General features: G+C 43.8%; 1 protein-coding gene and 1 long non-coding RNA gene across 7 annotated transcripts in view; one reads left to right on the top strand and one right to left on the bottom strand.

The window, feature by feature from the left end:
- The first annotated feature begins 1,965 nt into the window (after positions 1 to 1,965).
- Positions 1,966 to 11,297, top strand: LOC113032818 (uncharacterized). The gene is made up of 2 exons (XR_013911991.1): positions 1,966 to 2,224; positions 10,714 to 11,297. It is a non-coding gene; the product is annotated as an uncharacterized LOC113032818 (long non-coding RNA).
- A 4,873-nt stretch (positions 11,298 to 16,170) lies between these two features.
- The window catches only part of enpp2 (ectonucleotide pyrophosphatase/phosphodiesterase 2), an 80,978-nt gene continuing 71,660 nt past the window's right edge, over positions 16,171 to 25,488 (bottom strand). For 2 of the 6 annotated variants that reach the window (XM_080307726.1, XM_080307729.1), the window contains 7 exons: positions 22,773 to 22,950; positions 22,403 to 22,542; positions 21,057 to 21,192; positions 20,810 to 20,887; positions 20,600 to 20,732; positions 20,319 to 20,472; positions 16,171 to 17,108 (listed from right to left, as the gene is read on the bottom strand). In XM_080307726.1, the coding sequence (XP_080163852.1) occupies positions 16,938 to 17,108; positions 20,319 to 20,472; positions 20,600 to 20,732; positions 20,810 to 20,887; positions 21,057 to 21,192; positions 22,403 to 22,542; positions 22,773 to 22,950 (990 nt within the window). In that variant the 3' untranslated portion in view covers positions 16,171 to 16,937. Of the gene's footprint in view, positions 17,109 to 20,309; positions 20,473 to 20,599; positions 20,733 to 20,809; positions 20,888 to 21,056; positions 21,193 to 22,402; positions 22,543 to 22,772; positions 22,951 to 25,488 lie in introns of all 6 variants that reach the window. The other 4 variants (XM_080307727.1, XM_026183795.2, XM_080307728.1 and 1 more) reach the window with 4 other exon arrangements.

Genomic DNA, 25,488 nt, shown 5'->3' with positions numbered 1-25,488 from the left:
ACTGCTGTCTGTACTTTCTGTGCTAGAATCTAAATCACTGGATTCAGAGGAAGATCCTACCAGCTGTATCTGGGTCATCCCAGGCTTTTCTTTGACACCCAGACTACAAGACATGTCATCTTCTTCTTGCCATGCCAACCTGCGAAATGCAGGCAGATTCTCTTTGCGTGCAGCTGCTGGTCTCTGTTGGTTTCTTTGGATTTTAGCTGCATTCACACAGTTGTTAAAAGTGGAAGACGGTCTAGATCTCCCACCGCTCTGTTGGCTGTTCCTTTTGATTTCACTGGACTTCACGAAAAAGTTTTTGATCCTTTTCCCTAATGAAAGCTGAGCTTTCGGAGGCTTTGGTGTGATTATTCCTTCTCTGCTGTCTGTACTTTCTGTGCTAGAATCTAAATCACTGAATTCAGAGGAAGATCCTACCAGCTGTATCTGGGTCATCCCAGGCTTTTCTTTGACACCCAGACTACAAGACTTGTCATCTTCTTCTTGCCATGCCAACCTGCGAAATGCAGGCAGATTCTTTTTGCGTGCAGCTGCTCTTCTCTGTCGGTTTCTTTGGATTTTAGCTGCAGTCACACAGTTGTTAAAAGTGGAAGCCCGTCTAGATCTCCCACCGCTTTGTTGGCTGTTCCTTTTGATTTCACTGGTGGTAACAAAGCTGTCGATTTCATTTTCTAGACTGAGGAGTGGGCACACTTCCATGCTCGTGCAGGATGACTTCGTGTAGCAATCTACTGCAGGGTCCTCAGGAAGATGTTTCATTGTAATGAAACGATGTCCCAGACCCTCAACAGGTGTGATTCTTTTTACAGGATCCACACACAGCATCCATTTGAGCAGGCTTAAAAATGCCGCTGTGTCTTTCACTTTGGATTCTGTGTTTGGCTGTGGGTGGTGTTTGGCTAAATCATCTATGCATGCATATTTGTCTGTGATTGTTGTACTTTGTTTGATCACAGTGCCTGTAGATGCTGAATACTGAGCTGGTGTCTTCAGTACCCATGTGCGTTCTATTATCCCTTTCCTCATCCAGAAATATTTCGTACTGTACCTCCCTTCCTGTAACATGCGTTTACTAGGCTGACCAAGCATGTGAACAAAACCTTGCATCATTTGATATTCACACCTGTTGAAAAACAGGTGGTGGCCCAAGTATAGAAAAGCTGCGACACAACCGAGAGTCCACATGTCTGCTGATTCAGTCACCGGTATGCCCAACATGACCTCAGGCGCCCTGTAACTAAGGGCCTGAATAATAGTGCCAGGTGGAATTTTTGCAGGACTTGTGGCAAAACCAAAATCAATAAGTTTAACTTTATATGGCTGTTGAGACTGATTTACAAGCATGATATTATCAGGTTTGATGTCTGCATGCATCATACCTCTGCTCTTCAGAGCGGTAAGAGCCACAAACATCTGCTTTAAAATGACCCGAATATCACAGAGAGCCAGTGGACCGCGAGACCTTTTAATCACGAAATCATGCAGACTAATGTCTAGCATTTCCATTGAAATGAAGGTGCGATGTTTGTACTCGAAAACTTCGTAGTACTTTACCAAATTGCACCGATCCCTATCCAGAACACTCAGTTCTTTTACAGCAGCGGCCTCTTTCCAAGCAAACTTGTTGTATTCCCTTTTAGCTGCCTTGACTGCTACCCTTTCAAAAGTGTCTAATTTTACACATTCCACCACTCTCCCAAAGCTTCCTTGTCCGAGGAGCTTATATACCATGTATTTACATGTTTTACTTTGAATGAGGGCGTTCCTTTGTAAACCCTCATCACTGTCATAAAACGACGAAGACGAATCCGAAACCATTTTTTCACAAATATATCTAAAGTTTTACACCTGGGCAAAAACAATGTGACCGCAGTATGAAGCTGGCAGGTTCTGTCAGTAGGCGGGTGTAGCAGGCTATTTATACCTTTTGGATCAAAGGCAGCGTTCGCTCACTGTGATGTCACCGAGTGACGCAACAGAGCGTAATGCTTTGATCCGGAGCAGCGGTTAAGAGCTTAAGAAGGTCTCTGGTTAGGAAGATAAACTGCTTGACTGGCAGTCCACATCTGGAGTGGACAGCCTGTCGCAATGGGATCAGACACGCTGTCATTTCTGGAAAAGTCCATCCCGGAGGTGTCCGACGCGGACAGCTGTACCTTTTAATAAGAATCCCCCCCTGGCTCTACATGGCGGTGTACGTTTGAAAGTGCGGACGACGGTAGGAAATTCTTGATACCTTTAGGTGCACCTTGTAAACTCAGCAATGTGTACTCCAAACGCCACCATGGTTATTTCAAAGTTGTTGATTTATAGCTTTTTTTTTACCCTTTTTCTGTGTGAAATTTCCCTTTGTTGATATTTTTGAAATTCCTACTTTTAAATAATGTTAAACAATCCCGATACAACAGCGACATGTCCTCAGCTGCTGTGATCTTTTTAAAGTTTTACATTTGCAGGACTTTGAAGTTATCTGTCACGGTTGCGCTGGCAGACCGTGGCGATGTGGGGGAAATAGGGCCCAAAACGCGGGACTGTGTGCGATGAATGCAGTTGCGTTTATTTACAGTGATGTAAATATTACGCAATAAATCTCCGTGCGCGCCCCTGACTCCCGTGCCGTGTCTTCTTCCGTACTCCTGCCGGGAAATAACAGAGGCAGCCGTTGGTACAATTAACTTCACTGTAGCAAGCTGGACAACTGAAGGGCAGTCTCACGATCCGGGATCGAGGAGCTCTCAGGCTGTGTCCCAATCCAGCGACCGCATGCTTCGGAGTACGAGCTCGGTACTTATAGTACGGTGAGTACTGCAAGTACGAGAAGTGCGGAAGTGAGAGGCTCGTGAAATGGGCCTTTGTCGCGCTGCTCAGGTTGCCTAGCAACCATGATACTAACCGCCAGACACGTTACATACAGCTTTGTGTGACAGAAATAGGTTTGCCAACCGTCCCTTAAAAAACGGAATCGTCCCGTATTTCGAAACAAAAGTACACGTCCCGTATTGAGCTAATAAGGGACGCACTTTGTCCCGTAATACAGTGAGAATCAAAAGTAGTCTATAACTTTTAATGGAATTAACGCTTTGTTGGAAAACATAATTCCCAGCCCCTCTCCTGCTTTGTGACCAATGAGCTGACAGCACACTTATGACAATTCGAGTATGACAATTCAGATTAGCGCTCATCTCATTGGTCGAGGAAAGGTCGCTTACGGAGAAAATACCGGAAGACAACAGATGACCACAACAAGAAGCATGGCCAACAGGGAAACAAACGCTGACACTGCGGTGCAAGTCTCGGACGACAGTACACCTAAAGCTGGACAGACACTGTGCGATTTTTTCAGTCACGTTATTCAGCTCCTGCTCAAACTGCACGATTGACTCGCAGGGGTTAGAAGTTGGTAGGTCACGATGCAGGTCTCACACTATACGGCCCGATGCTCTGATGCGACCTGAGTGCTCACACTGTGCCTCCATAACATGAAGGTTATAACAGAAAATCTGTCGCTCTCTCTGTCTTTCACTCACACAGACACACAAACCACCACCACCAACTTTGCTAAATTGCTAATGAAAAACATGATCAGGCAGCTGTGATTGAGCAGCATGTAAATCCAACTATTTTCACGGTTGTGTCGTGATAATTTTGTGATGCCACATCAAAAAGGCTCGGATGAGCTTTCCAAAGTTCTACAAGTTGTGCCTCCATCGCTTGTGTCCAGATCACACGCTGCACAGCCGTGCTGCTCCGTCTTTTACACCAACGTTTACGTGTTTGCGCGCGAGCAGTGTGAGCGGCTGTGATGAGACCCTCACGAGCGATTGATGATCGGGAGCTGGTCGTGAGGTGTTAATCACTTCTCGTTACCCCACGTATACTACACGATGCACGATGAAGGCCAAAATCGGTCCGATCACTCAAAAATCGGCTCAAAATGGGCCAAAAACCGCACAGTGTGAGCCCAGCGTTAGAGCAGCAATGTTTGTTCCCCTCAGAGAAAGGGAAGAATGGGAAAAGGAAAACACCTGGCTGGAAAAAGTTAATATGGGCATGTGCAGTGAATATCAGCGCTATGTGGCCAGAAGTGTGATAATATAATTTATTTTGTGTAATAAACAACTGCAAGGATAGATGATTACAACAAATAGATGACTAATACATAAAAGTAATACATAGATGAATAATGATGATGAGTTAAGATGCGTAATCATGGGAACAAGCGGGTTTACAAACAGGAGCAGCTGATTAGCATCAGAAAAGCTGAAATAATATTTCAACTGAAGCCAATTGTACTAAATGCACTAAATGTGCACTGTTACAAGAATGTTTTTGTTCTATTGCTTTCTATTAATTTATATAATTTTAAGTTAAGCAGGACAGAGTTCTTTTAAAGAAAGATTTACTTATATTCTCCAAAGTTAAGCATGACAGGCTTCTGTTTAAGAAAGAGACCTGTTTTACTGTGTTAATGTTGTCATTTTGAGCTAAAAATAAATGGCTAAATGATCATTTGTTTCACATATAGTCATATCACAAAGAATAAACATCTACTTAAATCAAATTCAAGTCAAATGGTTAAAAAAATAATTTCACACACAAAAAAAGAGCTAGAAAATTCACCACACTGGGAAGGGTGAAGACAACTGGGTCGCCCGGCCCTGGCCACGAGGTGTCCCTTATTTATTTTTCAGGGAGTTGGCAACCCTAGACAGAAATGAAGGAGAAAAATGTTTTGTTGGTCATTCATTTTTGTCATGACATCACTTTGATTAGCTGAGTATCTGAGGCTGAGACCACGGGACTGTAAACATGATTGTTGGGCTTCATGTCTGTGCTGAACAGTCATTTAAGATTAGCTAGTAAATGACAATTAGTTAATGTTGCTCATGAGACTAAAGTCATCTCACTGTGGTAATGTAAATATAATATGGCCAATATTATATTAATCGTTATTAGTTATTACAGCAGTGAACTTGAACTCTGAGGTTTAGTAAAGATTCAAGTTGCAGTTATTTCCTGTCACCTTACATCTTCACTCAAAGTCGAGTATCTGTGACAGTGTATATACAGATGTATTTTAAATAAGAGACAAATATTGTTTGTTTAAACCCTCACGTCATACTGGGCTCTTTTTGTGCCACTTTTTTCATTCGTATGAAAGCCATTTCCGCTGTGTTGGGTGTAACATAGCCAAACTTGCCACCCGGTTTCGTTTTTGTAAAAAATTCAAATTTTCAGTCTGATTTTCTTACATCAGCCTAACACGGCTTAGCAGCAAAAATACTCACACTCATCACCCTAGGGACCGTTTTGTGCCCCATTGAAACCCATTATAAACGCTATTTTTCACGGCAAAAAAATTACGGTCAAATCGATCGTGATCGGTTATGTTTCCGTTTCCGTTTGCAGTACTGGCCTTAGAGTTGTAATTTTTTTATTTGTCCACCGGGTGGCGCCCTTGCTCCACATTTGACCCCGGGCTGGAAAACAGCGGGCTACTTAAACAGACCTGCGGGAAACGAAGCCTCATTTCCGGCGTGCAGCACCGGCTTCGCCCGCTGATCGGGCGGGACCATTTTCGGCCCCTAGGACCGTTTGAGGGTGCTTTTTTTTTTTAATCAACAGGAAATGACGTATTTGTTGTGACGTGGTACCGGACGTGTGTGTTGGAAAAAGGGGTCCGACGCAACATGCCCCGGTCATCGTCGGGAGTTAACCCGGGAGGATGCACTTATTTCGGCCTAGAGGAGGAGCATTTGCCGCCTGGAGACCATTTTCTGGTCCTGAAAAAAAAAAAAGGCGATCGAAATGAAGGTTGGTGCCAATCTTTAGTCCATCTAAAGGCCTAATTATAATAACAATCAAATATTACTTCAATTTTTTTTTTTTAAATATTTAGTTTTGTTTTGGGGGGCTAAAAAAACGGTGCGCTCATGTAATTAAACTGCGATTAAAAGGGTTAAAACCCCCGAAATATAATTAAAACTTTACATGAATAGTTCAGGGAGAAGTAGTTTTAAAAGACTGGCTAATTTAAAGTGGAAAAAAATATGAATATATAATCTTTTTATAGCATTTTTCGGGCGTGGCAGAAAACGGTCCCCAGGGTGATGAACGTAAGTTTTTTAAAGGATGACGTGATTAATACGTTGGCATTACTAAATTTGGCTCAATGCTTACATACATGTGTAAAAAGGAAAATGTACGAGCTGTGATAACTGTTTCTGATAGAATGAAGAGTAGACTGATATATGAAATATTCCTTTATTGGGTGAGAAAATCAGACCATGTCATAACTGCTGTAAGTCACACAGAATAGACATCAGAGCCTTAAACAGGCTGACGTCTGCTAAATGGGTCAAACATTAGACTTTCATATATTTTAGATTCATTACACACAACTGAAGTAGTTCAAGCCTTTCATTGTTTTAATATTGATGATTTTGGCATACAGCTCATGAAAACCCAAAATTCCTATCTCAAAAAAATAGCATATCACAAAAAGGTTCTCTAAACGAGCTATTAACCTAACCATCTGAATCAACGAATTAACTCTAAACACCTGCAAAAGATTCCTGAGGCTTGTAAAAACTCCCAGCCTGGTTCATTACTCAAAACTGAGTAAGACTGCCGACCTGACTGCTGTCCAGAAGGCCATCATTGACACCCTCAAGCAAGAGGGTAAGACACAGAAAGAAATTGCTGTTCCTAGAGTGCTGTATCAAGGCACCTCAGTGGGAAGTCTGTGGGAAGGAAAAAGTGTGGCAGAAGACGCTGCACAACGAGAAGAGGTGACCGGACCCTGAGGAAGATTGTGGAGAAGGACCGATTCCAGACCTTGGGGGACCTGCGGAAGCAGTGGACTGAGTCTGGAGTAGAAACATCCAGAGCCACCGTGTACAGGCGTGTGCAGGAAATGGGCTACAGGTGCCGCATTTGAACCAGAAACAGCGGCAGAAGCGCCTGACCTGGGCTACAGAGAAGCAGCGCTGGACTGTTGCTCAGTGGTCCAAAGTACTGTTTTCGGATGAAAGCAACTTTTGCATGTCATTCGGAAATCAAGGTGCCAGAGTCTGGAGGAAGACTGGAGAGAGGGAAATGCCAAAATGCCTGAAGTCCAGTGTCAAGTACCCACAGTCAGTGATGGTCTGGGTGCCATGTCAGCTGCTGGTGTTGGTCCACTGTGTTTTATCAAGGGCAGGGTCAATGCAGCTATCAGGAGATTTTGGAGCACTTCATGCTTCCATCTGCTGAAAAGCTTTATTGAGATGAAGATTTCATTTTTCAGCACGACCTGGCACCTGCTCACAGTGCCAGAACCCCTGGTAACTGGTTTACTGACCATGGTATTACTGTGCTCAATTGGCCTGCCAGCTCTCCTGACCTGAACCCCATAGAGAATCTGTGGGATATTGTGAAGAGAAAGTTGAGAGACGCAAGACCCAACACTCTGGATGAGCTTAAGGCCGCTATCGAAGCATCCTGGGCCTCCATAACACCTCAGCAGTGCCACAGGCTGGTTGCCTCCATGCCATGCCCCATTGAAGCAGAATCAGAATCAGAATCAGAAAGGGTTTTATTGCCAAATGTTGAGCAGGTTTACAACATTAGGAAATTGCTGCGGTGCTTCAGTGCAAACATACTGTCATAAATTGCGCTTAAATAGACATGAAAAAATAAAAGTAAGAATAAGAATTAAAAGTGCTATGTAGAAAGATATATACATGAGTGCAGGTGGTGATCAGTGCCAAACATAGAATGATGCAGTGACACAGCGTAGGGTCATGTGTTAGTGGTGGGAACAGTCATATGGTTATTGTTCATGTGTCCAACAGCAGAGGGGAAGAAACTGTTCTTATGGCGAGAGGTTCTGGTGCGAATGGACCGGAGCCTCCTGCCTGAGGGGAGCAGGTCAAACAGACTGTGTCCAGGGTGAGAAGGGTCAGCTGAGATTCGAGCTGCACGCCGCAGTGTCCTGGAGGTGTACAGGTCCTGCAAAGATGGGAGTCTGCAGCCAATCACCTTCTCAGCAGAGCGCACAACACGCTGCAGTCTCTGTTTGTCCCTGATAGTGGCTCCAGCGTACCACACGGTGATGGAGGAGGTGAGGATGGACTCGATGATTGCGGTGTAGAACTGCATCATCGTCCGTGTTGGCAGGTTGAATTTCTTCAGCTGCCTCAGGAAGTACATCCTCTGCTGGGCTTTCTTGATGACGGAGGTGATGGTGGGCTCCCACTTCAGGTCCTGGGTGATGGTGGTACCCAGGAAGCGGAATGAGTCCACAGAGGTGATGGGGGTGTCAGTCAGGATGATGGGGGGGAGTGGAGCTGTGTGCTTCCTGAAGTCCACAATAATCTCCACTGTCTTCTGGGCATTCAGCACCAGGTTGTTGTGGCTGCACCAGGACACCAGACGTTCAGCCTCCCTCCTGTAGGCAGACTCGTCCCCGTCAGAGATGAGTCCAATAACGGTGGTGTCATCTGCAAACTTGATTAGCTTGACAGACTGGTGGGTGGAGGTGCAGCAGTTGGTGTACAGGGAGAAGAGCAGAGGAGAAAGAACACAGCCCTGAGGGGAGCCGGTGCTGATGGTCCGGGAGTCCGAGACATTCTTTCCCAGCCTCACGTGCTGCTTCCTGTCCGTCAGGAAGTCAGTGATCCACCGGCAGATGGGATCAGGCACATTCATCTGGGAAAGCTTGCCTCGGAGATGGTCTGGAAGGATGGTGTTGAAGGCAGAGCTGAAGTCCACAAACAGGATCCTGGCGTATTGAAGCAGTCATCTCTGCAAAAGGATTCCTGACCAAGTATCGAGTGCATAACTGAACATAATAATTTGAAGGTTGACTTTTTTGTATTAAAACACTTTTCTTTTATTGGTCGGATGTAATATGCTAATCTTTTGAGATAGGGATTTTGGGTTTTCATGAGCTGTATGCCAAAATCATCAATATTAAAACAATGAAAGGCTTGAACTACTTCAGTTGTGTGTAATGAATCTAAAATATGTGAAAGTCTAATGTTTATCAGTACATTACAGGAAATAATGCACTTTATCACAATATGCTAATTTTTTGAGAAGGACGTGTATAAAGCATATAAACAATTACAGCAATATGATGCAACAAACACAGCAGTGCTACTAATCCAAAATACTCAAAGCTTCATGTAACTGTAACAAACATTCTGCTGCTGATACATACTTTAGGTTTCTGAATGTTAAACTTGTTTAACTGCCGTTAAACGAAACAGAAGAAGAAGAAAACATCTGCACATGTGCAGTAAGGATCGGGGAGTCCTGATCTGTACCTATCTTTTTATTTTTCGTACATTAACTTGAAATGTTTCATTATAGAAAATATTTTAAGAGATACCTATTATTCTTAACATCTTAACAGATACTCTGACCCGTAACTATCGTAAAATGCTTCGAGCGGAAGTAGTGGTGTTTTCCACATGCGTGGTACCGATCGGGTTTCCGGTATGGATCGGGTAGTGACTCTGGCTGTATCCCAATTCAGGGTCTGCAGCCTTAAAGGCCACATTTTAAGGCCGATTACGTCACAGTGACGCGACGAAGGCTGTCCCAATTCAAAGGCTGCTCGAAATGCAGCCCTCAAATGTGTCCTTCATTTCCCTGAATTTGAAGGATGGGTCAGGTGTGTCCTTCGTGGCCCACCATATCCCAGAATTCAGCGCAGCCCAGCCAAATTTCAGCTGCCAACAATGGCGGCCGCTACTAAGTTTTAAAATTACTCTTATTAATCTTTCTGGGTCACAAAATAAACTTTTAACATATTTCCAGGGGAGAAAGTAGCTGTGTAAATTACAAATATCTGCTTGGTTTATCAAGACATCGTATATTTGCAAAAGTGTGCCGACGTTTTCAGCGACGTCTGTTACCCACCCGCTCGATAGCAAGCCAGGGGGTTCAATGGTCACTCCAGCCGGCGAGAGCAGCGGACTCCCGGCGTCATCGTTTTCCGGTTTTTCGCTACTCAGGTTAAACATGATATATAAGTCACTCAGATAACTTAAAAATGTAATTGTTGGGCTTTTTTCGGTGTTTTGTTTGTTCTGGAGTAAATCGGTTTGGCTGAGATCAAAGTTATTAGATTAAATACAACTTTATTAATCCATCGGGTCGGTTCCTCCGGGATTTTCACACAGCTGAATAAACGTCAAACAGAAAACTGATTAAACAGAAATATGAGACGGTGAGAATTTACGCCAGTGTCCTGTTATATTTTAGATAGCAAGGAGCAGACGGCCGAGTTTATTAAACTCCACCGTCCCAGCGGTGACACAAATCTGAAGGCTAGACCGTCCCATTTCACAGTCTCGCACTTCCGGTCTTCTCGGTCTTCGGAGGACCCGGCCTTCGTGGTCTACGTGGGCCGGGTCCTTCGAAGGATGCAGCCGATGTTTTGGGACACAGCTACAGTCTTTACACTTCCAACACGTCTATATAATAAACTCCACAGGCATGAAAACGGAGAATTTTGTAGAATGGACATTGCTGCCACTCACGGTGAAAGAATTTGGTCACGACTTGTAGTTTTTTCCTGGGAAGCATTTGTTTCAGGGTCAGTGAAATGTCTCACTGTAATGTTACCCAGCTAAATAGAGAAAATAAAAAAAGAGATAGTTATTGATCTAAAAGCCTGTAGCATGAGAGATAATCTCGTATTTTCTGGTATTCCAGAATCTGCTGGAGAAGACGTGGAGACTACAGTGAAAAGCTTCATCAAAACCCACCTGAAGCTGCCGGAGCTGATGATCTAAATATTTGATCTAAATATTTGCAATATTTTCTTTATCTTCTAACCCTGGATCTTCCTGAAGATGAATTCTTCCTCCTCATTACACCAGAGGACAATATATGCATTGTTCTACCGGTCTTTCCTTTGCACAACATGGTAAAAAAATTAGCTCACAAGCCTCCAGTGCAATGGAGGGGAACTTTCTGTGTATGTGTTATTGTAGGGTCTACCTTACAATATGAAGCACCTTGATGCAACTGTTGTAGCGATTTTGTGGTATATAAATGAAATTGGATTGAATGTAGAGCACCTGCCTCCTCATTGTGCTGCCTGTTGTTGTTATGACCTTTGTTTGACCCCACACATCAGTGACCCAAGATCAAAGATGTTTGAAAGCAGTATGGTGTGAAAATATGGCCCTTTGCAACATTTTGTACTTTGTGGACGTTTTTGTCCCCGGGGACAAGAGATGTCATAAAATCCAATAAAAAACCCATAAATAAATCAAATTACTTAAAACAAAAAAGTCACTTTCTTGAAAGTCATGAAACCAGGTTCTGCTGTTTTCCTGTCTTCCTCCTCCACTTCATAACCACCCACTGCACCCACTTCTAACTCATCAGCTTACACTCGTTTCATTTTTCAGCACTTCAGTTACATCAACTTTATTTTCTTCTTCCTATACTCACTGACACTGTCATCCACATGTCCTCAGCTCAGAGGCGTGACCAGAGAACAGAAGAGGATAACGTGATTGTTTGATTTATGTGTGGGTGTCAAAGAGAAACTGTTGAGGATGGATTCCTTAATATACATCAGAGTTAAAGAGAATATAGTTTGTGATTGCTTGCAACGTTATAATATTGCAGTTACAGTTTTTGCCCGTTGCTTGAACACATTTTGCAAAACTTCGCTCATTGTGCCAAAACTCCAAACACAAGTAAACATGACACAACACTGGGAAATATACCATTCACATCTGTGCCAAATTGAAACTCTACTCTCAAAACCTAAACTCTGCTGTCAAAACCTGACATTCCTTTGTCAAAATGTAACTCTGTTGACAAAGTGACACATACTTGCATCATATGCAAACACTTACAGATCAGGGGGAACACACTAGTCTACTTTATATAAAACACTGCAGTCTTTGATGTTCATTGTTTATTCAGAAGGCATATTTTCAGGAGACACATTTGCAAACAACCAAAAAAGCAAATAGGACTCAATATTGTACATTGCAGTACCATGAATTCAGATAAAGCAAAAAAAAAAAAAAAAAAAACCACAATACAGTAATAGAAAAAACACTATACTGTAAACACAAAAAATTATGACAATTGTGCATACGTGGGCTCATGGATCCCGCCGTCTTTTGGGGTCTGGCCACAGGACCTCATCAACATCGCAAGCAATGTCTTCTCCTGCTAGGCACCGGGGAAAATATCCTCTTGCATGTCGAAACCATCCATGGATTGCTGTCACCTGAATGTCGCCGCAGGCCTGTTCCATTGCCTGCAGAAGAGGCATGCGGGCATGTGGTTGGCGGTCATATACACGCCATTTCCAAGCCAAAAAAAATTCCTCTATAGGGTTTAAAAATGGTGAGTAAGGGGGCAAGTATACCACTTCAAGTTGGTTGGGGTTGGAGAACCAGGCCTGGACCAGAGCAGCCCGATGGAAACTGACATTATCCCATATCACTACAAACCTGGGCTGATCTGGTCTGTTCTGTACAACTATATCATGGAGAGCATCTAGAAATGTGAGTATGTGTTGGCTATTGTATGGACCTAGTATTGCATGATGATGCAGAAGCCCTCGAACGCTTATGGCGGCACACAATGTGATATTTCCCCCGCACTGCCCCAATTGCCCTTTGGCCAATTACATTACGACCCCGTCATCTTGTTTTGCACAGGTCAAATCCAGCTTCATCAATGAAAATGTATTCATGAGGCTGTGCAGCTCCATCCATGGCCAAGAGTCTCTGTAAAAAAAAGAGAACATATTACTGTACTACAGTGCTACACATACAGAACCCTCACCCCATCACACAGGTACCTGTGTAGCTCTCAGAATGGATCCATGTGGTACTGATATGGTACATATTCAGCTGCTACTGGACTTCACCAATACTCTATTGTAAATGTAAGGGACAGTTACACGTACCCGTACATATTCAGCTCGAAGTCCTTTGACCCCGTCACTGTTCCTCTCAAATGGGACTCTGTAGAGCTGCTTCATGGTGATGCTGTGTTTTCCCAAGATGCGTCTGATGGTGGTGATGCTCACATGGTTTATGTTGTTGAACACTCGCCTGTCTGCAAGTATTTTCCGTCGTAGCTGGTGGAGACGGATAGCATTGTCTGCCCTCACAATGTCCTCAACAGCAAGTTCCTGCCGTTGTGTGAACAGGCGTTGCCGTCCTCCCCCAGAAGGTCTTCGAGTCATTCTAGAAAAATACAACCACATATTGTCATCGCTTTGCTTATTTTTCTTAAATAAACAGGTGAGGGTCTAGGCTCAAACACTCCAGGACTCAGGAAATTGGGCTGTACCTTGAGAACTCTTCTGATGGTTATTGTACCTGAAACAATAGCGTGTGAAACGATTCAGACAACAGTGAGCCTGGCTACAAGGTCTCCATCAGAAACATAGTCGCAAATGTAGCATGGGCCATTTGAGATTCTCTGTTGACTAAGATTATGTCCATCGCTACCAAAGAAGACCGGAAGAGGGATGCTGCCAAATTCTTAAACACTGGAATTTTCCAAACTGTGTGTGGTCTATTGACGAAAGATGGCCCTTAATTAGGTCCTGCAAATTGCAGTATAACAATATATATTTTTAGTATTACAGAGCTACGTGCTGATCTCGTATTGTAACTTTTGTTCTCATCCTACACAGCCTGAGAAGACCATAATGTCACGATTTGCAAAGGCGACTCGTGCGGAGAGAGTGAGGAGTGGACCCAAATGGAGGCAAACAGAAAGAAGTGGTGGCTCGCTTGAAGCTGACGCTCCGGTGCGTGTCACAAATAACAACACACTGCTTCAGAAGCACTGTCCAATCCAATTTTATTCATAAAGCACTTTAAAATAGCCAGGACAGGACCAAAGCGCTGTACAGAAAATAAGTTAAAAGCAACAGAATAACAGAAAACAGCAAAACTAAATAAAACACATAATACATAAAAAATTAAAACAGCCCTATATTAAAACGAGATAAAACTGCATAGAATCAACTAAAAACAACCAAAATCAAACTAAAAACCAACATCTCTCGTGGTGTCAAAGGCCAGGGTAAAGAGGTGGGTTTTCAGGAGGACTCACCCAGCTGATGGTCTGTGCACGCCAGCGTCTTCTGCTCCATGTGAGAGGATTTCCTCTAAGGCAGGAGAAATTATCTCCACGAAAAGAAACAGACTCGACCGTCGCACAGTGGAACAAATTCTCTTCTTAAATAAAAACCAAACAGGTTGACTTTAAATGCATCACTTTTACTTTACAAGTTCATGATCAGTTCTACCCCCGGGTCAAAAATGCGTATAAGAAAACTGGCCTAATTTAATGTGATTTATAAACATAACTGTCCAGCGATTGATTGCATAAGTACACGGAGTCAGGACGTCACAGCATACCGCATAATGTTTTGTACATTATTATATGTATTTTTAATCTATTGCATTTACAAACGCCGAGGAGTCACGAGCAAGGAAAGACCACACCATGGCACATGTTTAAACAAGGAATGTTTATTGATCAAAATTATTTATTAAACAAATAAACATGGCAAGTTTTTCACCCCCCAAAGAATACATGCTCAAAGCAGCACAACGGCGGCCCAATATCAGACAGAACTGTGAACTCCACTCTGTAGAGTGGCCAATCATAATGAAGCAGTTCATTTTATTTTGTAGATTCAAGCTGCTCGTCATATGTTTGGCCACCAGATGTCACCAGAGAGGACTGTGTTGAAAAGCTTTGAGTAATGAACCGTTTTTCAACACGAGCTTCAACGCTTCAGAAAGCGTTGTTTGGCCATCACTAACAGAAAGTCAGCCTTTATTGACAGCAGAACAAAACAACCAACAGGTGGAACACAGAAAATGAGCCAAAACCTGAAACACCTGGAAACGCGAGGGGACGGAGAGCAGCGGTTACACGAGGGACGCCACACAGACAGACCGACAAAGAGCCAAGGACAACGCAAGCAATAAATACACACCAGGTAAGGAGTGGAAATGCACAACAGGAGGGAGACACAGCTGGGATAAATGTGACAGGACGCAGGAAGTAAAGCAGACTATACTGACAAAGGACCAGGACTATCAAGGTAAACCAGGAAACACAGAGCTGAACTCAAGACACGTAAGCTAAAGACAATGACCCTTCCCAAGAACACAGAGGCACAGAAACAGAACAGCAACCATAAACGTAACATAAACAGGAAACCATACCTCACTGAATAAAACTTGAACCAAAAAGACAAAACACTGAGTCGCAGACACACAACAGGGATTTCCTCTTGTTGACAGCACCCCAGCAGACAGCACAGCTCTTTTAGTAAAAACACTTGTTTATTGACAAATCTCCATAAAGTTTAAATAAGTCGGTCTCACAGGTGGTGTGTGTTTTTTTTCCAAAAACAATAAATCATCATCAACACTGTTATTGGACAATTCACAATGAAACCCACATATTTGGCAATCAAAAATACAAAGAAAAATCTGGAATTTACCTTCACAATCACACACAAACACCAGTGTCACTCCCTGTGACACACCAAAGACATTTTTAAAGCACTCATCATGTCGAGGAAGAGCTGAATGCATCGTACACAAGACAGCTTTGGTTTTACAGTCCTTACTGCTGATTTCTCTGGGGCTCTGTGGTGCAAGGCGCTTTTCCTTGACATCATTCAAACGTCGCTTCTCTGTAACGTGGATTCTAGCTCTCTACATCTGCAGTCCCAGATTTGTAAAAGCGTTTATGGATGGGCCTAGTGTAATCCCACAGCCTCACGGTCACTTCGCTTTCCATTTGAATTCATTTTCACTTGACTTGGAAAGTTGACTGAATTGGACAGAAGATGAAATTCCACGGCAAATAAACTTTCTTGCTTTAATGCTTGTGCATTCACAGGAAAACTGCCCACACTCTGACCAAGGAGATCAACGAGGAAGAGAGGAAACAGTGAAAATACAAACCTCCTTTGTTTCTTCATAACCATGAAAAACATCATGATGTCAAGAGAAACGCAGTGCTCTGAGAACCTGACTTACAGCAGGTTTCTTAATGATGTGACAACAGGTCTTATTGATGAATGTCAGCCATGTTGAAGTTACAATGTCCAGAATATGGAATGAAAAAGAATCGTGGATTCTTGACACCGTGCTGTTTCAGGCACCTCCACGTGCAAAAACATAATTTCTTTATTTAGCCTCCTAACAGCCTCCAGGCTGGTGAAACACTTAAACAACTGATCTGATTGTGCACTGGTGCAACATGTAGATCATTGTGTACCTGACAATACACAAACGTGAGGACGTAACCAATGTAACCAAATCCACAATGGCCTTTTATAGACTTTTGAAAACTGATTTCATTGAGTGTATCCAAAAATAGTGGTTGCTTAAAGATGAAGGGAAGTGAGAAAGTTTGTGTTTCTCTTGGCATGTCATACAGCCACACACACATAGGAGAACATCTTACTTATATTCAAAGAAAAATAAAAGCTTTTATCTGATTGGTCAGAATCTGTCTCTACACCGATCTGTTTGTTATGGTGTAACTCTACTCGAGTATCTCGAGACATATTTAGTGATGCTGTGACTCATTTCCAGTCACAGCCTCTGACACATAGGTGGGTACAGTCATGGTTGGATGAAATGAGTGTCATTGTGCAGCAGCATTTCTGCGAATGGATATCGATCTCTGCCTTTTGAAAAGCTAAATATTAAACTCGAGTGGCCTCTTAGCTGAGTGGTGTTCAAAATGTATGCAAAATAACAGTTACTGAGATGAAAGCACATGAAGGAGTCAGTGAAAGGGCCACAGCATAGATGCTGCAGAGCAGCTGGTGGGGTGAGATGACTGCAGCTCCTCCTGGTACCACATGGATCCACCACGGCAGAAGATAACATCAGGAACATTAGCAGAACTCAGATCTCGCTCTCGTAGGTGTGCATGTAGGTCTTCAGCGAGAGGATTTCAGCGTAGCTGCGGCTGGTCCTGCGGTACAGGTCCAGCCCTGTCAGGAGCTCCACGTCTCTGACCCGAGCTGTGTGCATCTTCATCAGGCTCTCCACCCAACGAGACTCCTCCTCTGAGCTCTGTGGAGGCAGTAAGGACGAGCAGCGTTAGCAGCAGTCACCTCTTATTAATGGACATCAGATCGAAAATGTTTCTTTGGTTCATGTTTTGAAAGGCTGTCTTCAGTTGATCTTAAGACTTTGCACATACAAAGTTTCTTATTCACAAGAACGTGAGCGTAGTTTGGGGTCCCGGGAGAACAGTTAAAGCTCAGTAACTGTTATTATCTCCTTTCAAAGACATGTGATTAGCGCAGCTTTTCATTCAGTTTTTGGACAATGTCTTTGATTTATTGTCCCTCCAGCTAATGCTCTAAACCTCACAGATGTGGAGTTAATCAGCTGTGACGTTGGTGGGCCGTCAAACGAACCACCAATCCTTCACAGTCACATGCTTGTGGTCACTGCATCGAGATCGCTGCACAGCTCAGCAGTATCGGTGTGCACTTTTGTGTCGTTTTGAACCTTTTACCTTCATTTTGGAATATTAAAAAATGACACAATGCCATCTTGCCTATCCCAGCTACCACAGGGCAGGAGGTGCTCCAGTTTTGAAAGGTAAAATTATAGTATTTTACTAGTTTGAACTCCCGGCGAAGGCAGCCGCACTTTTTCTCCTCTCCTCTCCCTTATCTTCCTTGCTTGGCTTCTTATGTCCTTGTCTTGTGTTTTTACTTTTCCCTGGAACACTCTCTCACAGTCTGTTTCTAAACCTAAAAGAGGAATTATGGATTTGATCAACTGGTCTCTGAATGCAATTGACACCCCTTTTCTCAACGAGAAGTTTGGGCTCGGGTGAGCCTGAGTGCTGAAGATATCGACCTATTCGGAACCATGGTAACAGGGTTTTTGCTGATCGGAGCTGGCTTGGCCCTGACTTATCGGAGAATGAAGAAAGCGGAACCGGCTGTTCAAACCCCCACAAGGCTGCCTGCTGGGATTGGAACGATGGGACGAGGCGTGAGTTTCTCAAAATGGGCTCATTGAGTGCAGCACGGATAAGATCTTGGAGAGGCTACGGCTGCTGTGAATACTCAGAATAAGATCTCTGAGCGCAAATTGATCACATCATGGAGAAGCTCGCGGCTCTCCAACGGGAGTTTGAGAGACCAGTGTCGGACTGTAGAACTGCTTTGAAATTGATATGAGTTGTTCGCACTAAAGGAAAAACCACCATCACTTCATGGGGATACCCCTGTGGCACCAGCTGCAGTCTCAAGGCTGGAGCTGAACAACAACACCCTGATAACGACTGTGTTTAGACTGTTAGGGAATTATGTTAGGATGCTGTTCGTGGACTACAGTTCAGCATTCAACACAATAATTCCCTCTAAGCTTTTCACCAAGTTGACGGATCTTGGACTCAGCTCATCACTGTGTCAGTGGATCCTCAACTTCCTCACAGACAGACCCCAATCAGTGAGGGTGGGAAAACAAGTCTCCCCCTCCATCTCACTCAGCACTGGAGTGCCTCAGGGCTGTGTTTTAAGCCCCCTGCTGTACTCACTGTACACTTATGACTGTGTAGCCACATCAGACACCACCTCCATTGTCAAGTTTGCTCACGACACTGCTGTTGTGGGCCTGATCTCCGACAACATCGAGACGGCCTACCTGGAGGAGATTAGGAACCTGGAGACCTGGTGCCAGGAGAATAACCTCCTCCTAAACATCAGCAAGACTAAGGAGCTGATCGTGGACTTCACTACAAAGCAGGCGAGGAATTACAAACCCCTCATCATCAGTGGCACGCCAGTGGAGAGAGTGGACAGTTTCTGATACCTGGGTGTCCACATCACTCAGGACCTGTCATGGTCCTGTCACATCAACACCCTGGTTAAGAAAGCCCGTCAGCGTCTCTTCTTCCTCAGAAGACTTAGAGACTTCCATCTGCCACTGAAGGTGCTCAAGAACTTCTACTCCTGCACCATCGAGAGCGTCCTGACGGCAAACATCTGCACCTGGTTTGGGAACAGCACCAAGCAGGACAGACGAGACCTGCAAAGGGTGGTGCGCTCGGCAGAACGCATCATTCAATCAGAGCTCCCTGACCTGCTGTCCATCTACACCAAGCGGTGCAAGTCCAAAGCTAGGAAGATTATGATGGACCTCTCCCATCCCAACAATGGACTCTTCTCACTGTTGAGGTCTGGGAAGTGCTTCTGCTCCCTTAAGGCCAAAACAGAGAGAATGAGGAGGAGCTTCTTCCCCCAGGCTATTCGGGCCCTGAACCAGGTGTAGGACTGGACTCTCCCACACGTCACCACACGCACCACCACACATTTCCTATAATCCTATAATTCCTATAATTTATAATCTTTATAATCTCTTCTGCTATTTGCACATTCTTTACTGTAAATTTCTAAGTTAATTTGTAAATTTTGTAGTAAACTGTAAATTGTAAATATTGTAAAACTTTTCCTCTGTCATTTAATGGTCGGGCATTGTACAGCTACAAGCATTTCACCCCCATGTCATACTGTGTATGGTTGTGTGTGACAAATAAAATTTGAATTTGATTTGAATTTGAATTTGTTCTTCCCATTCTATGCATCCCCCTCCCTTCCCAAACGCCTTAGATGCTTGTTGCCTCCTGGGGGGAGGGTCCCATTTCACTACAGGGCAACCTGCACGTGGCGAATAAAGCTTTGATTGATTGATTGATTGATTGATTGAATACTTCTTCCTAAACTTGCTGGCTGATACTCCACCCTCTAGCCCTCCAAATATGGAGATGTGTTAAGGACCCTCTACAGCTCTGTTCAGCTCTCCTAGAATAACTTTCTGTCTCCTGGAATATCCTCCATGCTCTTGACACTGTCCTTGGAGACACAGCAAAGCTTATTGGTAATAGCACTTATTGCTGTGCTGTGCAATACTGGAGGACTAACTGTACAGCCTCTTTGCGGTCTGATGGACGGATTTCCTGAAAGACTGTCTGTAAAAAATAAGAATATAAGTGCAGGAAGTGTGTTTGCAAGAACACCCACACATTAGAGCGTTCCAATTCCCCTGTTGGACTGAAGCTGAGTATGTATTTATCAGTGCTGTTTCTTTATGCAAAAGCAGCTTTAGGAGCAACCTGGTGTGGCTGCAGCTCAGCTGTGTGGTTTTTTTAATTTATTTGTTTGGTGCGGGAAACATTTTTCATGTTATGTTAGCAAGATTGCTCTGCTGTGGATGAGGAAAAGGAAAAGAGCAGAAGGAAAACGTAAACGTGACCATCCGTACGTTGCAGCTCTCATCATTGGTGGGTCTGTGCGGCAGGATGAAGGTGGCGCTGTTGAGCGGTCCGTTACACGAGTCTGTAGCTTGTGTGAAGTCTAAGCAGCTGGTCAGGACCACAAAGTAGTGAGTGGGGATTGGGATTGTACCACTTATATACCTGCAAGAGAAGATCAAGGTCAGGAAGCTATTCCACACACTTTCCGAACATTAGCACTGTCCACAGTTAAAAATATACATGGAGTAAGGAGGTTTAACAGAAACGTGGAAATATTAAGTGTGCCTACTCTCGTATCTTCTCAGCTGAGTCTCTGACACCGTCATAGTTGTAGTCAAATATGGGTCCAGTCAGTACATTCACTCCATTTCTCTCAGTGGCGTATTTCTTCACCAGCACTCTCTGGAAATAACCCCATATCTCTGAGAGAGGGAGAGAGATGATGGTGGTGGACTAAAAGCATAAAACAGAGTTCACTAAAGCTGAGGTAAAGACTTACTCTTGAATGCAGGATACATGGGAACAGTGTTGGTGATGAGGACAGCATCGGATTTTTTGTCTAGATTTGACGACAGTTCTGTCAGCAAGGACAAAAACAGGATTAATGTGGTAAATAAAGTCATGGAATACGATCAAGTGTGGGAAAAAAGAATAATAATATGATTGTAGTATTATTGTAGGAATACGAATCCAGTAAAACCTTCACCAGACATGCTGTGTTAACTCTGCTGCGGGGGCTCACTTACGTGGTGGGTACAGAAAGGCGTACGTGATCTGTTTATCTGCTCTGTAGTTGGTACATGATTGGCTGTAAGCTGGAGGGACTCTGGAATCAGGTCTCACACAGTTGGACAGAGCTTCAGGCAGAGGAGACACTTCTACCTGGAAGACCAGCAGAATACAAAGTTCTGTTAAACATATCGTGGATTTGTTTCAAAGACCAGAGAAAGAAAAATGGCACAGAAAAGATACAGTCAGCAGGCATTCAGGTGAGACAGGTGACACTGTCCAGCACCTGCATGTTTCCTGCTGTGCAGGAGGTTCATAGCATCCTTCGCTGTTTAAAGATACTTAATATAACTGCAGTGATGGAGCTCGGGGCTGAATGTGAGGACAACCGGTGTGTAACAAAGGATTGACTGTATCCTGCAAAACGTGGCTGTGTGAGGCTGTCTGTCAAAGAGTTGTCAAGTGAACAACAGTTGTAGTTAGATGAGTGAAAATGGAAATGAATGGAAATAAAACAAAATCTTTTCATGGATTTTTAAGCTGTCTTCGAACTAAGAAGCTAACTTTAAACAAACTCAGGGCGAGTAAGAAGCCTTGAAACTGACAAAATAAGAACGACAGCCGTTATTATTTCAGCCTTTTATCACATTATTACAACAACGTTGGCTCACAGTGAAACCAGAAGCAGCAAAAGATGCAAATTTTCCAAATGTCTTTGATCCAGGTGCACAACCAGACTCATGAGAAATATTGGTGAAAGTCACCAAGAATGAATGTCATCCAGTTTTTGACAAAATGCTGTTAGTACAAGCTGTTTTGTTCTGAAGACAGCCTTTCAGACATAAAGATTGCTGTTTGGTGTCTGGATCGTAGCTGGAGACCAGTAACCACTAAATCATCAGCATGGTAATCGGAGATTAAGATCTCACACAGGAGTTGGTGTTTTCTCTGTCTGAATGTTAAATGCACTGCCTCTACTCTGCTCTATACAACTTGCATCCATTCACACAAGCAGTGCTTTCCATCTAACGTTCACAGTCCGACGGATGCATCAGAGAGCTTCCTGGGTTAGTGTGTTGGCATGAAGACTGGAGCAGCAAAGGATTGAACCACCAGCATCCTGATCAGTAGATGAGCAGCTCTACCTCCTAAGCTACAGCCCCCCTAAACTAAAGCCTGTTGTGAAATCAGTGACATGACGGCACTCAGAAGAGGTTTCCCCAATAGTAGCAATGGTGCTGGAAGCAGGAGATGAACTTATAGAAAAAATTCTGAAACATCAAATATCTGCTAAACAGTTAACTACACCTAAGCACTTGTACTTCCAACAACTGAAAGACAGAGAGGACGGAGAGAGCAGTACCTGTCTGCTGGCAGTGTACGATGTCCAGACGGGCATGGACAGAGTTTCACTGTAGCCACTGATGTAGTCGCTGTGGTGCAGGATGCAGTATTTGGTACGGAAGAGGACAGCAGGCCGACCGAACGGCAGGTTCCTGCTGTCTATGAGAGGAAGAGCGCAGACAAGCAGGAATGTAGCAAAAGACATTTACAGATCGATGCATTAAAACGACGACTGAGCGTTCATGACAGAATGATGAAGAAATTTCAAATAAAACAAGACGAGCTACAAATCCAAACTTTCACTGCAACTACGCTTAGTTTTATCTGCTGGGACTGAAAGGAAAAGTCACTTATTAATGACATTTTCAGTAGGAGCGTTAAAGACTGACCATCCATAGCTTGCCTCAGTCGCTGGTTTAGCTCCTCCACTTTGTTCTGTAAGAGACAGAGCCAGAGTGACTCCAGGTTATAGCCTCGTACAAGGGTCACTTTCAAACTTCTCTGGCCCCTACTTTTTACACGCAACTGCAAAAAGATCGGAGATTGAAACAATCTCTTGCCAGAGATCTACATGGGAATCACAAAGACAGCATAAAGTGAGACAGTGCAGGGCAGAGCTGGGTCTAATTCACCTCAATACAGCAACTACACACACAATATCTGCACTAAGAAGGCTGTTAAACTCTAAAATTGTCAATAAACTATTGATTTTGACGAGGTGAACCGACCCCAGCTCTGCAGCAGAAAGCAAAGAAGCATCAAGGTTATTTAGGCTTAAAAGAAAACAGCAATTGCACATTAAGAAACTTTTTTTTTACAAGTAAAAAAGGCACAAACAATCAAATCCTCCTGAATGACAGACCCATGCAGATGAATCTTTTTACACTGTGTAAAATGAAGTTAAACTGCAAAAAAGCAAAACTTCTGCAACAAAAAGCCCTTCAGTCATCTGCTATGGTATAGATCAGCTGATAGCACATCTGACCAATCACACACACTGCTCTGCACAACAAGACGAGCAGCTGACCCCAGTTATGGTTAATAAATCCTGCTGGGTACAGGCAAGGAAACATGGATCTGGGGTCTTACTTTTCATACCAGGTTTATGCTACAGCTGATTTCTTACTCTCCGTTTGCACGATGACTGAGGAGTTTTAATCTGAGGACGACGTCAACACTAAGTGCCCCAGCCCACACCACTGATCGTATAATGTCCAAATGTGTGATTTTGTTGCAATTGGGATCAAAAACAAACCAACACAAAAATTAATTTCTTATTTTATTGTCAAAAAACAAGCTTGGGTCAGGGTAGAGTAGCCAGGGAACTTTAAGGGTGTTACAAATAAGGTCCGAGGGCCAGAAACCAACGATTCAATTCAATTTTATTTATATAGCGCCAAATCACAACATAAGTCGCCTCAAGGCGCTTCATAGATACAGAGAAAAACCCACCAATCATATGACCCCCTATGAACAAGCACTTTGGCGACAGTGGGAAGGAAAAACTCCCTTTTAACAGGAAGAAACCTCCAGCAGAACCAGGCTCAGGGAGGGGCGGGGCCATCTGCTGCGACAGATAAACAATAAAATGTTTTCACTATCTACAAAAGTAATTACCATACAATTTCTTTTTTGTTTTTATTGGGGGGGGGGGGGGGGGGGGGGGGGTGTTACCAAATCTCAGGGATTAACTGGAGATAAAGTATCTGAATTTCAGGAGCTGGACCACGCCTCCAAACACGCCTCCTTCTGGTCCTCATCTACACATGTTCCCCCAGCTCCACAAGCTGTTCGCTCTCGTTTATGTGCCCCACCCTCCCTCCCCTTTTTAATTCTTTAACTTCTTCATTTCTGTTGTAGTCCATGAGGATCTGCCAGGCCCGGGAGCTGCCACCAGTCCCCTTCGAGGTCTTCCCCAAACCACAGCTCATGTCCAAGCCATTCAGCTTTATCTACTAAAACGGTGTCAAACCTCAAATAAGGACGTGGGGCCAGTGAGTGAAATATGTTGGTCAACTTCTGTGCACTAACAGAAAGTTTCACCGCACCAGTACAGATAAACTGGGCTCTACGTCACCTTCAATGTTAAAGGGTTGTAGTTCTTGTCCTCGTAGTTCTAATATGTTTCGTATAAAGAGCATCTGTGCTGACACCTCCGATGGGCCAAAAAAGTGTTACTGACTTGAATACATACTTGATAAAAACTTTCTTGCATTCCTTAAAGAACTCATAAAACAATCAGACACAAAGACACGCTGATGTCTCAGCTGAGCGCTTCAGCCTACAGTTACCATGTTCTTGCAGCCTCTCTGCATCCCTGCACCTCCTTTCACGCTTTATTCAATTTCATGAGCTTCGTATCTCTGGGCACCGATGCCTGCTTTCTTCTGTGAGCAGCTCTTGTTGCTGCTCTTCCTTCCTCTAGATTTCATGTTTGTACATGGAGGGAGAGGTGCCAGAACAAAGCCGTATTACTAAATATGCCTGAACTCTGGTGTCCTGATATTTCCTGGTTGACCTTGGGCAGTCAAAAGCTACTCCTTGCCTCCTGCGGCTCGTGGCCTCAGTGGGTCCGGTTTGTTCCGGCCCAGGTCGACCTCTTAGGGTCTTTGTTATGTTGCTGTGGATATATTGCAGTGTGGACAGTGTCTGTGTGAACACAGAATTTATATTTGTCATCCCACTCTAAATGCTGGCTGCATTTAGTTTCAAGTGATGATCCTGTTATTAGCACGGGAAATAAAGTCTAGTGTTTCAGGGTACCTGTCAGGAGGATGGTTCAGAACCCTAAAGAACTTGTTCTTCTCTGGATTCAGTCTGGTGTCTCGTGACATCGCAGGCTCACTTCCATGATGTCAGGGCCCTTTCAGGCTCTCTGTAATCTCTCACAGCACCTTGTTCTGGATGTTTGCTGTTCTTTTCTCTGTGTGTGTGTTTATACAGCACACGTTTAATGCTGATCTCTCTTTCATGGTGTATCTTCTGTGCTGTCTCCCTCCTCTCACCCCCAACCGGTCGCAGCAGATGGCCCCGCCCCTCCCTGAGCCTGGTTCTGCTGGAGGTTTCTTCCTGTTAAAAGGGAGTTTTTCCTTCCTACTGTCGCCA

This window comes from Astatotilapia calliptera, chromosome 11, assembly GCF_964374335.1.
Source record: "Astatotilapia calliptera chromosome 11, fAstCal68.1, whole genome shotgun sequence".
Taxonomy (NCBI): Eukaryota; Metazoa; Chordata; class Actinopteri; order Cichliformes; family Cichlidae; genus Astatotilapia; species Astatotilapia calliptera.
The sequence above is the reverse complement of the archived record's forward strand: the minus strand, read 5'-3'. Positions and strand labels throughout refer to the sequence as shown.